The following is a 13,863-nucleotide window of genomic DNA, read 5'->3' as shown; positions in this document are numbered from 1 at the left end:
ATCTTACTGATGATACGAATGTTGCGCCCTTTCTCCCCTAGCTCCTGGCGGATGGCTTCAACGTCCTGCGCTTTGCGAATAAAGGAGGCGAACACCATGTCTACTCCTTGCTCAAGCCCAAACTTCAGATCCAAGCAATCCCTTGCTGATAAGGCCGGGAGATCCACTTCAGCTCCGGGCAGATTCACTCCCTTTCTGCTGCACAGGTTGCCCCCATTCTCCACCTCTGCCAGGCAGTAATCCGGACCTTGGGACAGAAGAGGGAGAGGACTCACCCACCAAGACATTCAGAAGGATACTCTGATCTGAGACCCCTGGTATGTTGTTATCTCCTGTGCCCCATCTCAACTGGAGAGACCCTCATACAGCCCCCAAGTCTGTCAGGAATATAACACTACCATCACCCAGCCAGTAATCCTTACCTGCCAGGAGACGGGCTCAGCCACCAAGCCATTCATCCATTCTGAATGTATGGTATTGGGAGATGCAATAGCTTACTGCACTTTACCCACATTGAGGTCACAGGCCGCAGCCCCTGGAAGGGCCGTAGTCATAGTCACAGCCGGAAGCCCCCGGGAAGCCTGTGAAAGGAAGGGCGGCAGAAAGCCCAAAGAGTAGCGGCCTGCAGTAACCGAGAGCAACCAGACAATTTCAAACTCTGATAACCTGATCGGTAGCTGCTAGATACAGCGCAGTTTTGCCTGAATTTATCAATAAGCTACAATATATGTTCCCTGGGGCCTCATCCTACCCACCCTCCTTTTCCCTGGCCCAGGGGACCCCCCACCCAGGTCAAGAGAATAACACACTGCCTGCTCCCCCTCAGTATCTCACCAATCTCTTTGACCAGCAGGGAAATTAGCCCGTCGTCCACATATATCCGGCCCCCGACCTTGACCACTTTACAGATATTCTTGTAGTCCACCCACAGGTTCTTCTCATCACACTTGTCCCAAAGCGATTCGTCCGTCACCACCTTAATGACGGAACCTTTCACCAGCTCCACCTCCGCATTCTCCCCCTGAGAGAAACCAGAGACATGTTTCCAGGACACAGATCTAGTGCGAGATCTGGTGGTGGGGCACTAAAGGCAGGAGCGTGGGGCAGATCAAACACCAGAGGATACAGAAAATATATGGTTTCTATGGGGTGTAGAGAGACCCCATTTAGGTGTAAGGGTCCGTACAGTCTAGATTGTAGTGGTGAACTGAGTGATAGATGGGGAGTCTTTAGCTGGGATATACATGCTAATTGGGGTGGGAAATAAATTCTCAAGCCACCAACTTGAGAACCAGGTCTGATTACAATGCATTAACATGACATACAGAGGAAGGGTAATACAATCTGTAATACACTACCCACAGAGCGCAATACCCACTACACGTAACATTATATAGGACAGCTGCTTTCAGACTCACTGTCTTGATGACCCCAGTGCGGATCTCTGGTCCCTTGGTGTCCAAGGCAATGGCCACTGGCCGGTAGAACATGGGATTGATGGCAAAGCTCTCGGTGGCCTCTCGCACGTTCTGAATGGAGCCAGCATGGTACTGGGAAAAGGCAGACAGTTAGGGCTAATATCACTGGATATATCAGACATTACTTCAGATAACAAGCCTCCACCAACTCACCTCGTGTGTCCCGTGGGAAAAGTTCAACCGAGCGATATTCATGCCAGCTTTTATCATTTCCTTCAGCATCTCCACTGATCGGGAGGCCGGGCCTGAGACAGAAAGAGGAGAGACCAATATTAGGTCCTTCTACTGCCCAGGAGCCCAAACCCCCATAGGAGACCAGAGACAGATGGTAGTATTAGTCCCTTTTACAGCCCAGCAGCCCAAACCGCCCACAGGAGACCTGAGAAAGATGGCAATATTAGGGCCCTCTACAGCCCAGGAGCCCAAACCGCCCACAGGAGACCTGAGAGAGATGGCAATATTAGGGCCCTCTACAGCCCAGGAGCCCAAACCCCCACAGAAGACCCGAGAGCAGCGAGAACGGTATTAGGCCAATACAAACCCAATCACTCAAACCCCCGTGGCGAAGCAAGACAGCACTGGGTCCCTCTAGAGTCTACGGGTGGCAGCCTGGGAGATTACAACGCAAGTAAAGGGCACAGATATAGAAGGGGGCTATTGTGAACCCTAGAAGGCAGGTTTGTATGAAAGACAAGGGAGACAACTGGCTCCAAGTACACATGTAGCAGCAGTAGAGCGGTACCAGGGTGTGCGCTGGAGCATAACAGCAGGATTACCCAGAGCCCTGGCGACACTCACCTATAGTGCAGACGATGCTGGTGTTCCGGGCAGTTATGGGCTCAGAATCAATGTCCAGCAGGCAGAGATGTTCCAGGAAAGTGTCTGCCATGGAGGCGTTCAGCTGCTGCTTCTGGAAGAAGGCCGTCCCGAGATCCTGAGCCATCTGTGCCATGTTCTGAGAGAGACGTCTCGCTGGAAAGAGTCAGGGAGAGACAGTCACACACAGCAAAGACAGAGGCCAAGAGTAGTACCACCAGCGCAATTCCATCCCCGCCATGCACACAACCTGCTACGGCCGCAGAAGGGGCGAGAAGGCCCCCAGAGGCCGCAGAAGGGGCGAGAGGGCCCCCAGAGGCCGCAGAAGGGGCGAGAGGGCCCCCAGAGGCCGCAGAAGGGGCGAGAGGGCCCCCAGAGGCCGCAGAAGGGGCGAGAAGGCCCCCAGAGGCCGGAGGGAGCAGAAGGGGCGAGGGGGCCCCAGACAGGAGGGAGCAGAATGGGCGAGAGAGTGAAAGAATGGCGGTGCGACAGAGCATGTACCTGTCACGCCATCCATAGTGGCTACAGAAGAGTTACACAACGGAGAACAGTCTAGTTACACAGTGACAGATTCCAGTGATCAGAATAGATAAGTACATAGGAGAGAGGAGGGGGGTGTCTCCCCCACATACTGTACTCTCAGCTAGCAAGACAGATACCAGTAACTCAGCAGCACACACTGTAGGGATCATCAAACTTACAGGCCGACATACAGCACAAACCATAAGAGCTCACAATCTAACCAACATAGGATTCAATACCCTCACATACAGTATTACAAGGTATATGCATGCAGGTAGTTATGTAGTTGTAGGAATACAGGGGGGGTGCACACAGCCATGCCAGGCAGAGCAGGGAGGGGGGCACAGAGCCATGCCAGGCAGGCGCAGAGCAGGGAGGGGGGCACAGAGCCATGCCAGGCAGGGGCAGAGCAGGGAGGGGGGCACAGAGCCATGCCAGGCAGGCGCAGAGCAGGGAGGGGGGCACAGAGCCATGCCAGGCAGGGGCAGAGCAGGGAGGGGGGCACAGAGCCATGCCAGGCAGGGGGAGAGCAGGGAGGGGGGCACAGAGCCATGCCTGGCAGGGGCAGAGCAGGGAGGGGGGCACAGAGCCATGCCAGGCAGGGGCAGAGCAGGGAGGGGGGCACAGAGTCATGCCAGGCAGGGGCAGAGCAGGGAGGGGGGCACAGAGCCATGCCAGGCAGGGGCAGAGCAGGGAGGGGGGCACAGAGCCATGCCAGGCAGGGGCAGAGCAGGGAGGGGGGCACAGAGCCATGCCAGGCAGGGGCAGAGCAGGGAGGGGGGCACAGAGCCATGTCAGGCAGGGGCAGAGCAGGGAGGGAGCACAGTACTGATATAAGACCTAGAGGCTGCTGCACTCACTACACCCGGAACGGGCGTCCTCCTGCTATTACCTGTTACCGCACGTTACCTCCCTGCCAAACACCCGGAAACAACACCAGCGGCAACAACACCCGGGGCGGGACTGGCACTCCCTGTTCCCTCCTTATATAGCCGCCGCCTCCCCACACCGTGACCCTGCTCACCCCAATCACACCCGCCCCCTCCCCACACCGCGACCTGTGTTACCCGCCCCCTCCCCAGTTTGGGAGCTGAGGTGGGCGCGGGTGTGAGGGTGTATATCTGTGACCGGCACTATTAGTTATGTCACTGGGTTGTTGTCTCATTTGCAGTGCACGTGGCATTGTGCCAGTGAAGAGGACCATGGAACCAGAAGAGGAGGTAGTAGACTCAGAGGAGGCATGGGTTGGAGGGACACAGGGTGGCTTGTGCAGGGTGGCCGATAAGGCTGGAGAGATATGGGGCAACGAGTAAGATGAGGACGGAGAAATGCGGAGAAGGGGGTGAGGCTGGAGAGGCATGGGAGTGAGGCTGAAGAGGCACGGGGGATGTTGAGGTTGGGAGGACTATGAGACTGAAGACATATAGGAGGATGAGGCCTGATAGACATGTGGGACTGAGGCTGGAGAGACACAGGGGGCTGAGACTGGAGAGACACGGGTAAAGGGCCCTACACACTGGCCGATTTTCTGAAAGATATGAACGATCTTGTTCATAAATGAACGAGAACTCGTTCATATCTTTCAGTGTGGAGACTCCTGCGATGAACGATGTGCGGCCCCGCGCTCGTTCATCGCTGGTCTCCCGTCGGCTGTGCATGCAGGCCAATATGGACGATCTCGTCCATATTTGCCTGCACTTCAATGCAGCCGCGTGACGGGGGGAGTGAAGAAACTTCACTCCCCCCGTCACTGCCCCCCCGCCGCCGGGTCGCTCGTCGGCCGTATCCGCCGTCGGGCAGCTCGGCGGCGGGTCGGCCAGTGAGTAGGGCCCTTAACATGAGGCTGAAGATACATGGAGAGAAGGATGAGGCTGGAGAGATATGGGTGGAGATGATGCTGGGGAGACGGGGATGAGGCCGGAGAGACATGGTGGATTTGGCAGGAGAGGCACAGGGGGTTGAGGCTGGAGAGCCAATGTGGAGACTGAGACTGGAGAGACACAAGGGAAAGGAGATGTAGAGACATAGGGGATGAGGCTGGGGAGACACGGATAACATGAAGACACACAGAGAGAAGGATGAGGCTGGAGAGATATGGGTGGAGATGATGCTGGGGAGACGGGGATGAGGCCGGAGAGACATGGGGGATGTGGCTGGAGAGGCACGGAGGGTTGAGGCTGGAGAGCCAATGTGGAGACTGAGACTGGAGAGACACAAGGGAAAGGAGATGTAGAGACATAGGGGATGAGGCTGGGGAGACACGGATAACATGAAGACACACAGAGAGAAGGATGAGGCTGGAGAGATATGGGTGGAGATGATGCTGGGGAGACGGGGATGAGGCCGGAGAGACATGGTGGATTTGGCAGGAGAGGCACAGGGGGTTGAGGCTGGAGAGCCAATGTGGAGACTGAGACTGGAGAGACACAAGGGAAAGGAGATGTAGAGACATAGGGGATGAGGCTGGGGAGACACGGATAACATGAAGACACACAGAGAGAAGGATGAGGCTGGAGAGATATGGGTGGGGATGATACTGGAGAGACAGAGGGATGAGGCCGGAGAGACATGGGGGATGTGGCTGGAGAGGCACGGAGGGTTGAGGCTGGAGAGCCAATGGGGAGACTGAGACTGGAGAGACACAAGGAAAAGGAGATGAAGAGACATAGGGGGATGAGGCTGGGGAGACATGGGAAACATGAGGCTGAAGACACGCGGAGAGAAGGATGAGTCTGGAGAGATATGGGTGGGGATGAGGCTGGAGAGCCAATGGGGGGTCTGAGGCTTGAGAGACCCAGGGGGAAAGGAGATGAAGAGACATATGGGAATAAGGCTGGGGAGACACGGGGAAGAGGTTGGAGAGACATAGGGATTGAGGACAGTGAAGAGTGTACTGGAGAGCATTGAAAGCTGCTAGGATTATAAGGAAAAGGCTGGGGACAGTAACCTTTAGTAAGACAACAGTTCTAAAGAAACCACATTACTGATACAAATGGCACAAAATCAGCAAATCCATATTAATGATAACGCTGTGTGACCAGGGAAGGACACAGGGGGCAATTCAGACCTGATCGCTGCTGTGCGTTTTCTCACACCCTGCAATCAGGTCTGAACTGCGCATGCACCACAATGTGCAGGTGCGACGGACCGCAGCAACGGGGAGCGCCGGTCAGCGTCGGGATGGTGCGTAAAATCCGATTGCATCGGCGATCGCAAGGAGATTGACAGTAAGAGGCCGTTTGTGGGTGGCAACTGACCGTTTTTAAGGAGTGTCTGGAAAAACGCAGGAGGGATTAGGCATTTGGAGGGATGGATTCTGACGTCCGCTCCAGCCCCGATCACCAGGAAACCATTACAGTGTTTAGTAAGTCCTGGGCTGAGCAGAAACTGCGCAGTTCTGCAACACATGCGATCGCACACCTGCACACACTCCATCCCCCTGTAGGTGGCAACTACCTGATCGCAGGGATGCAAAAAATAGGAATTTAACACCTACCGGTAATTCCTTTTCTCGTAGTACGTAGTGGATACTGGGGTTCTGTACTTCAGTATCATGGGAGTATAGATCGGGTCCACTGGAGCCCGGCACTTTAAAACCTTTAGTGTGTGTATGTGTGTACTGGCTCCTCCCCTCTATGCCCCTCCTACCAGACTTAGTCTAGGAAAACTGTGCCCGAGGAGACGGACATACCATGAGAGAAGAAACAAATACAACAGCGGTGAGGCAAAAAGCCATCACGCAGCCATAACCGAAAAAGGAGGGTGCTAAACAGAACCGAGGATAGCAAAACCAACCAAACCAGGATAGCAACGCTATCCCAACACAAAGGGACCGCAATGGCGGGCCAACCAAATACCTACACAGGTAAGCAGGATCGAAGCACTGAGTCGGGTGCCCAGTATCCACTACGGACTATGAGAAAAGGAATTACTGGTAGGTATTAAGTTCCAATTTTCTCTTACGTCCTAGTGGATACTGGGATTCTGTACTTTAGTACCATGGGGAAGCCCCAAAGCTCCCAAACGGGTGGGAGAGTGCTGAGACCTCTGTAAAGCCACCTGACCGAACTGAAGGTCATCTTTGGCCAAGGTGTTGAGCCGACAGAATTTCACAAAAGTCTTATAACCAGACCAAGTAGCAGCTCGGCACAACTGTAAGGCCGAGACACTCCGGGCAGCCGCCCAGGAATAGCCCACAGACCTCGTCGAGTGGTCCTGAATAGACGTCAGCAAAGGCAGGGCCGCCGTAGTATAGACCTGTTGAATGGTCAACTTGAGCCAACGGTTCCTTTAAGGGAAGTCTGTACTTCCAGCAACACAGAAAGTTGTTTCTGGAAGAAAATGGAAAGCGCCAAAATCTGGACTTTGATGGAGCCTAATTGTCCCATATCCACTCCCGCTTGCAGGAAAAGTAGAAAACAACCAATTCTAAATTCCACAGGAGAAACCTTTCTACTTTCACACCAGGAAACATACTTTTTCCAGAAATGATGATAATAATTTGACGTAACCATCTTCCTGGCCTGGACCATAGTGGAGATAACCCTGGAGGGAAGACCTTTTCTTGCTAGAATCTCCCTCTCAACCTCCAAGCCATCAAACATAGCCGCTGTAAGTCTGAATAGACAAATGGACCTTGCTGAAGAAGATTGTTCTGGAGCGGCAGAGGCCAGGGATCCTCCAGAGTCATGGCTAGGAGGTCCTAGTACCACGCCTATCGAGGCCAATCTGGGGAAATTAGAATTGCTTGAACGCTTTCCCTTCATAGTCTTTTTAGAACCCTTGGGATTAGCAGTAGAGGAGGGAACAGGTACACAAACTGGTACATCCAAGGTGTCGTCAGTGCGTCCACTGCAACAGCCTGCGGATCCCTCATTCTGGATCAGTAACGGCATAGCTTCTTGTTGAGACGAGAAGCCATCAGATCTATCTGCGGACAGCCCCACTGGTGAATTAACTGTTGAAACACCTGGGGATGTAGGCCCCATTCCTCCGGATGAAGGTCGTGTCTACTGAGGAAGTCTGCTTCCCAGTTGTCCACTCCTGGAATGAAAATGGCTGAGATGGCCTCCGCTCAGAGGAGGATTAGGGACACTTCTCACATCGCCGCTTGGCTTCTTGTTCACCCTTGTCGGTTTATGTATGCTACTGCCGTGGCGTTGTCCGACTGAACCTGGATCACCTGATCCTTCAGGAGATGAGAAGCCTGCAGTAGAGCATTGTAAATCGCCCTGAGTTCCAGAACATTTATCAGCAGCGCAGATTCCTGATATGACCATATCCCCTGGAACTGGGCCCCTTGGGTCACAGTCCCCAACCCTGGAGGCTGGCATCCATTGTCCGTAGAATCCACATACCAGGTGAGGAACTTGTAGCCACCATAAGAGAGAAATCCGGGTTTTCGGAGATAACGTCACTTCCGCATGCATGTGAAGGTGAGACCCCGACCATTTGTCCAGCAGATCCAGCTGAAATGGCCGGGCATGAAATCTGCCATATTGTATTGCCTCGTAAGCAGCCACCATCTTGCCCAGCAATCGGATGCAAAGATGTATGGATACCTTGTGAGGACGGAGCACTGAGCGGACCATAGTCTGGATAGCCATGGCCTTGTCCACCGGAAGAAACACTGTCAGGAGTGATACAAAAATATAAGTTTCACTGTTATAGTAAACTCATGCTTTCAGGCAGTTTTAGCACCTAATACAAAGAACAGAATGAATAAACATACTGAAGATATTACATGTCAGATTGTATACTGACTATACACAATACGTGTTTTTAACTTCATTCTGTTCATTATATGGTGGTTTTAATAGGACGTTGCATACATCACTGTACATTCTTTTGTTCATCATATATCCTGTTGCTATGTGACCTATCAGTATGTGAGCTTCAGGATTATGCCCTTTTATGGTAGTACCACATCTGAGGATGGTCAGTAATTATATCAGTTTGTGACCTTTTAAGATTATGCCCTTTTATGGTATTGTCACATCTGAGTCTGGTCAGTAGCCTTATAAGTATGTAAGCTTCGGGTGGGACAGGAGCCTAAACAGCCTAGACAGCCTGGATGAACATTGACTGCAGAAGTGCCAGGATGATCTGAATATAACTCAACCTCTAGATGCAGAGGGCGAGGCTCCTGAGTATGCTGATGTGATAGCTGTATTGAACATCTGCTGAATTGATCAATATCCTTAGCTAAGTATACAATAAATTCATACACTGTATTTATATATTCAGGTTGTTTGTTGAAGTATTTTTCTGGGAATCCACCCATTTGGGTCTCTTCGAACTTAACCCACCTGTAACATTTTGGCGAGCCAGCCAGAAGACCCCGTTTGGACCCCCAGAAAGGGCTATAATTTTATGTAAGAAAAATGTTTAAAAGGCTATTCAGTAAGAAGCAGGCAAGTGTTCCATCATGTCTAAATAGATCCGGACCCTTTTCGGACATTTTGGAGACTGCCGCTAAATACATGCAACTAATCAGAATTGTAACTCCTTTAGAAGATTTACAGAATGTTGATTTAAGTATTTTTTTGGAAAATTAGTGTGGAGCTGCGACTGCAATTCAGAAACTGAATGCACAGTGCTGATAGAGCGAGATGCATTAAGGGAGAAAACTGCTGTCCTGCGAACCTGTATATGGTCCCAGGAACAGTGTACCAGTAAATTGCAGACACAGTTCGAAAATTATGTTGTTAAAAGAGTGAACCGTAAGAAACAGCTGGGCAAAAAGCCCAAACATGATTCTTTGCAGATACGTACATTGATTACCTCACAAAACTGGGAATAGCTAGACAGTGATTCTGAGGTAGAATATGAGGCAGATGTAACAGGGCAGCTGCATCCTGTCAGACACACTACTTGCACTTCTACACACGAGAATAGACAAATTGATGATAGGGCGCCTAATAATTTTGTTTGCACTAACTGTATACAAACCACAGTAGATGATAAGAATGTAGTTAACCCTGCAGATGCAACAAAGGATGTTGAAATTCACAGACAACAGTGTGAAGTTTTAGCACTCTCACATAGTTTCAGCACAGATAGTGATAAAATCACGGCGGGTTGTTTAGAGTTAGGAGGGACTGATGTTGATACCCACAAGATTTCACAAACTGCATGTGTGAAAGGGGGGTTTCATTTATACAACACAGGGGAGGGAGAATTGCTTCTCCATGCAGAATATCACAGACAGTGCCGTTTCTAGCGGCGGGTGAGCCGTGCAACCGCACGGGGCGCCCGCCGCGGCACTTTGTGTGTCCTTATCTCCTCTCCTCCCTCTTCCCGAGCGCTCCTGCTTGGGGGGCGGAGTTTCGTGGAATGACGCGTTTGCGTCTTGACGTCACGACGCAAACGCGTCATACCGCGAAGCCCCGCCCCCCGAGCAGGAGCGCTAGGGAAGAGGGAGGAGATAAGCCTGGAAGGAGGAGGCGGCCGGCGCGAGGGACGTGCGGCGGCTGGACCCGAAGAGCGGGAAGATGTAAGTATTATCTCTATCTCTCTCTCTCTCTCCCCCTTCCTCCCCCCCCCACTTGACACCTGCCTGCCGCACTGTGTAAAATGGGGATACCTGCCTGCCGCACTTTGTAAAATGGGGGCACCTGCCTGCGTACTGTGTAAAATGGGGATATCTGCCTGCCGTACTGTGTAAAATGGGGACACCTGCCTGCGTACTGTGTAAAATGGGGACACCTGCCTGCCGTACTGTGTAAAATGGGGATACCTGCCTGCCGCACTGTGTAAAATGGGGGCACCTGCCTGCGTACTGTGTAAAATGGGGATATCTGCCTGCCGCACTGTGTAAAATGGGGACACCTGCCTGCGTACTGTGTAAAATGGGGATATCTGCCTGCCGCACTGTGTAAAATGGGGGCACCTGCCTGCGTACTGTGTAAAATGGGGATATCTGCCTGCCGCACTGTGTAAAATGGGGACACCTGCCTGCCGCGCTGTGTAAAATGGGGATACCTGCCTACCGTACTGTGTAAAATGGGGATACCTGCCTGCCGCGCTGTGTAAAATGGGGACACCTGCCTGCCGCACTGTGTAAAATGGGGACACCTGCCTGCCGCGCTGTGTAAAATGGGGATACCTGCCTGCCGCGCTGTGTAAAATGGGGACACTTTCCTGCTGTAATGTGTAACATGGGGACTTTTTTATTTTTATTTCTTTCCCCCTGTGGTGGGCGTGATGATATCAGACGAGGCCACGCCCACTTTAATGAGACCCCACCCATTTTAATCAGGCCACACACCCTTGTCGGGAGCACGCGCGCATGCTTTTTCTTTTTATAGCTATATGGGGGGGGGGGGGGGGGCACGCATTTTTTTTTATAGCAATGGGGGGGGGGGAGGCGCATTTTGAAATCTCGCACTGGGATCCAAATTGTCTAGAAACGGCCCTGATCACAGACACAGCCCAAACTGTGATAACAAATTGTCAGACATAAATGACCCTGCAATTTACACTACAGATAAGGACAACATTAAATGTGAGCCGAAGTGTGAGTGTGGGGTGGTAGAAGACTCTTTTAGGAAAGTTACATGTGAACACATACTGAATGATTTCAAGTTTCTTGCTGACAAAAAGTGAACAAGATGTGTTTCATGAGCAAACATGCAAAGTAAACTGGTTACCTGATAATTGTATACCAGCTGATAATGATACGGCTGGGCGATACACATTCAACAAGGGGGTGGTAACACACTGATAAAGATTTACAATGTGCAACCCATTACAAACTGATAACAGAGAGCAACATAGAAACATAGAATGTGACGGCAGATAAGAACCACTTGGCCCATCTAGTCTGCCCCTTTTTTCTCTGACGTCCTAGTGGATGCTGGGGACTCCGTAAGGACCATGGGGAATAGACGGGCTCCGCAGGAGACTGGGCACTCTATAAGAAAGATTTGGTACTATCTGGTGTGCACTGGCTCCTCCCTCTATGCCCCTCCTCCAGACCTCAGTTAGAATCTTGTGCCCGGCTGAGCTGGATGCACACTAGGGGCTCTCCTGAGCTCCTAGAAAGAAAGTATATGTTAGGTTTTTTATTTTACAGTGAGACCTGCTGGCAACAGACTCACTGCAACGAGGGACTAAGGGGAGAAGAAGCGAACCTACCTGCTTGCAGCTAGCTTGGGCTTCTTAGGCTACTGGACACCATTAGCTCCAGAGGGATCGACCGCAGGACCCGTCCTTGGTGTTCGTTCCCGGAGCCGCGCCGCCGTCCCCCTTACAGAGCCAGAAGCAAGAAGATGGTCCGGAAAATCGGCGGCAGAAGACATCAGTCTTCACCAAGGTAGCGCACAGCACCGCAGCTGTGCGCCATTGCTCCTCATACACACTTCACACTCCGGTCACTGAGGGTGCTGGGCGCTGGGGGGGGGGGGCGCCCCGAGCAGCAATAAAAACACCTTGGCTGGCAAAATAACCACAATATATAGCCCCAGAGGCTATATATGTGATAATTACCCCTGCCAGAATACAGAAAAAAGCGGGAGAAAAGTCCGCCGAAAAAGGGGCGGAGACATCTCCCTCAGCACACTGGCGCCATTTTCCCTCACAGTTCCGCTGGAAGGAAGCTCCCTGACTCTCCCCTGCAGTCTACACTACAGAAAAGGGTAAAAAAGAGAGGGGGGGGCACTAAATTTAGGCGCAGTAAATATTATAGCAGCTATAGGGGACATAATTCAGTTAGTCCCTGCATTATATAGCGCTCTGGTGTGTGCTGACATACTCTCTCTCTGTCTCCCCAAAGGGCTTTTGTGGGGTCCTGTCTCCTTTAAGAGCATTCCCTGTGTGTGTGTGTGTGTGCGGTGTGTCGGTACGGCTGTGTCGACATGTTTGATGAGGAGGCTTATGTGGAGGCGGAGCAGATGCCTATAAATGTGATGTCACCCCCTGCGGGGCAGACACCTGAGTGGATGGACTTATGGAAGGAATTACGTGCAAGTGTCGACTCCTTACATAAAAAATTTGACGACATGCCAAATGCGGGACAGCCGGCTTCTCAGCTCGTGCCTGCCCAGATAATTCAAAGGCCATCAGGGGCTCTAAAACGCCCACTACCTCAGATGGCAGACACAGATGTCGACACGGATACTGATACCAGTGTCGACGACGATGAGTCAAATTTAATGTCCACTAGGGCCATTCGTTGCATGATTGAGGCAATGAAAGAGGTATTACACATTTCTGATATAAACCCAGGTACCTCAAAAAAGGGTATTATGTTTGGGGAGAAAAAACTACCAATAGTTTTTCCCCCATCTGAAGAATTAAATGAAGTGTGTGAAGAAGCGTGGGCTTCCCCCGATAAAAAATTGGTGATTTCAAAAAAATTACTAATGGCGTTCCCTTTCTCGCCAGAGGATAGGTCACGTTGGGAAACTCCCCCTAGGGTGGATAAAGCGCTCACACGTTTGTCTAAAAAGGTGGCACTACCGTCTCCGGATACGGCCGCCCTAAAGAAACCTGCTGATAGAAAGCAGGAGGCTATCCTAAAGTCTATATATACACACACTGGTGTTATACTGAGACCAGCTATTGCTTCAGCGTGGATGTGCAGTGCTGCTGCTGCTTGGTCAGATTCCCTGTCGGAAAATATTGACACCCTAGACAGGGACACTATATTGCTAACCGTAGAGCATATAAAAGACTCAGTCTTGTACATGAGAGATGCACAGAGGGAGATCTGCCGGCTGGCATCTAGAATAAGTGCATTGTCCATTTCTGCTAGGAGAGGCTTATGGACTCGGCAGTGGACAGGGGATGCAGATTCTAAAAGGCACATGGAAGTTTTGCCTTATAAGGGTGAGGAGTTATTCGGGGATGGTCTCTCAGACCTTGTTTCCACAGCAACAGCTGGGAAGTCAGCATTTTTGCCCCATGTCCCCTCACAGCCTAAGAAAGCGCCGTATTATCAGGTACAGTCCTTTCGACCCCAGAAAAACAGGCGGGGAAAAGGTGGGTCCTTTCTGTCTAGAGGCAGAGGAAGGGGAAAAAAGCTGCAACACACAGCAGGTTCCCA

The 13,863-nt window shown here is 51.6% G+C and overlaps 2 protein-coding genes across 2 annotated transcripts in view; one reads left to right on the top strand and one right to left on the bottom strand.

Moving 5' to 3' along the window:
* The window catches only part of PKLR (pyruvate kinase L/R), a 26,354-nt gene extending 23,474 nt beyond the window's left edge, over positions 1-2,880 (bottom strand). Inside the window, exons 1-6 of the mRNA XM_063946614.1 lie at positions 2,796-2,880; positions 2,277-2,450; positions 1,632-1,723; positions 1,419-1,550; positions 835-1,021; positions 1-247 (exon numbers count right to left, since the gene is read on the bottom strand). The exon at positions 1-247 is cut by the window's left edge and continues 24 nt beyond it. Coding sequence (XP_063802684.1) covers positions 1-247; positions 835-1,021; positions 1,419-1,550; positions 1,632-1,723; positions 2,277-2,450; positions 2,796-2,811 — 848 coding nt within the window. The 5' untranslated portion in view covers positions 2,812-2,880. The remainder of the gene's footprint in view (positions 248-834; positions 1,022-1,418; positions 1,551-1,631; positions 1,724-2,276; positions 2,451-2,795) is intronic.
* A 1,001-nt stretch (positions 2,881-3,881) lies between these two features.
* The window catches only part of LOC134980017 (farnesyl pyrophosphate synthase-like), a 44,165-nt gene continuing 34,183 nt past the window's right edge, over positions 3,882-13,863 (top strand). Inside the window, exon 1 of the mRNA XM_063946613.1 lies at positions 3,882-4,036. Coding sequence (XP_063802683.1) covers positions 3,959-4,036 — 78 coding nt within the window. The 5' untranslated portion in view covers positions 3,882-3,958. The remainder of the gene's footprint in view (positions 4,037-13,863) is intronic.

This window comes from Pseudophryne corroboree, chromosome 12, assembly GCF_028390025.1.
Source record: "Pseudophryne corroboree isolate aPseCor3 chromosome 12, aPseCor3.hap2, whole genome shotgun sequence".
In the NCBI taxonomy this organism is placed as follows: domain Eukaryota; kingdom Metazoa; phylum Chordata; class Amphibia; order Anura; family Myobatrachidae; genus Pseudophryne; species Pseudophryne corroboree.
This window is presented reverse-complemented; position numbering and strand designations above follow the sequence as displayed.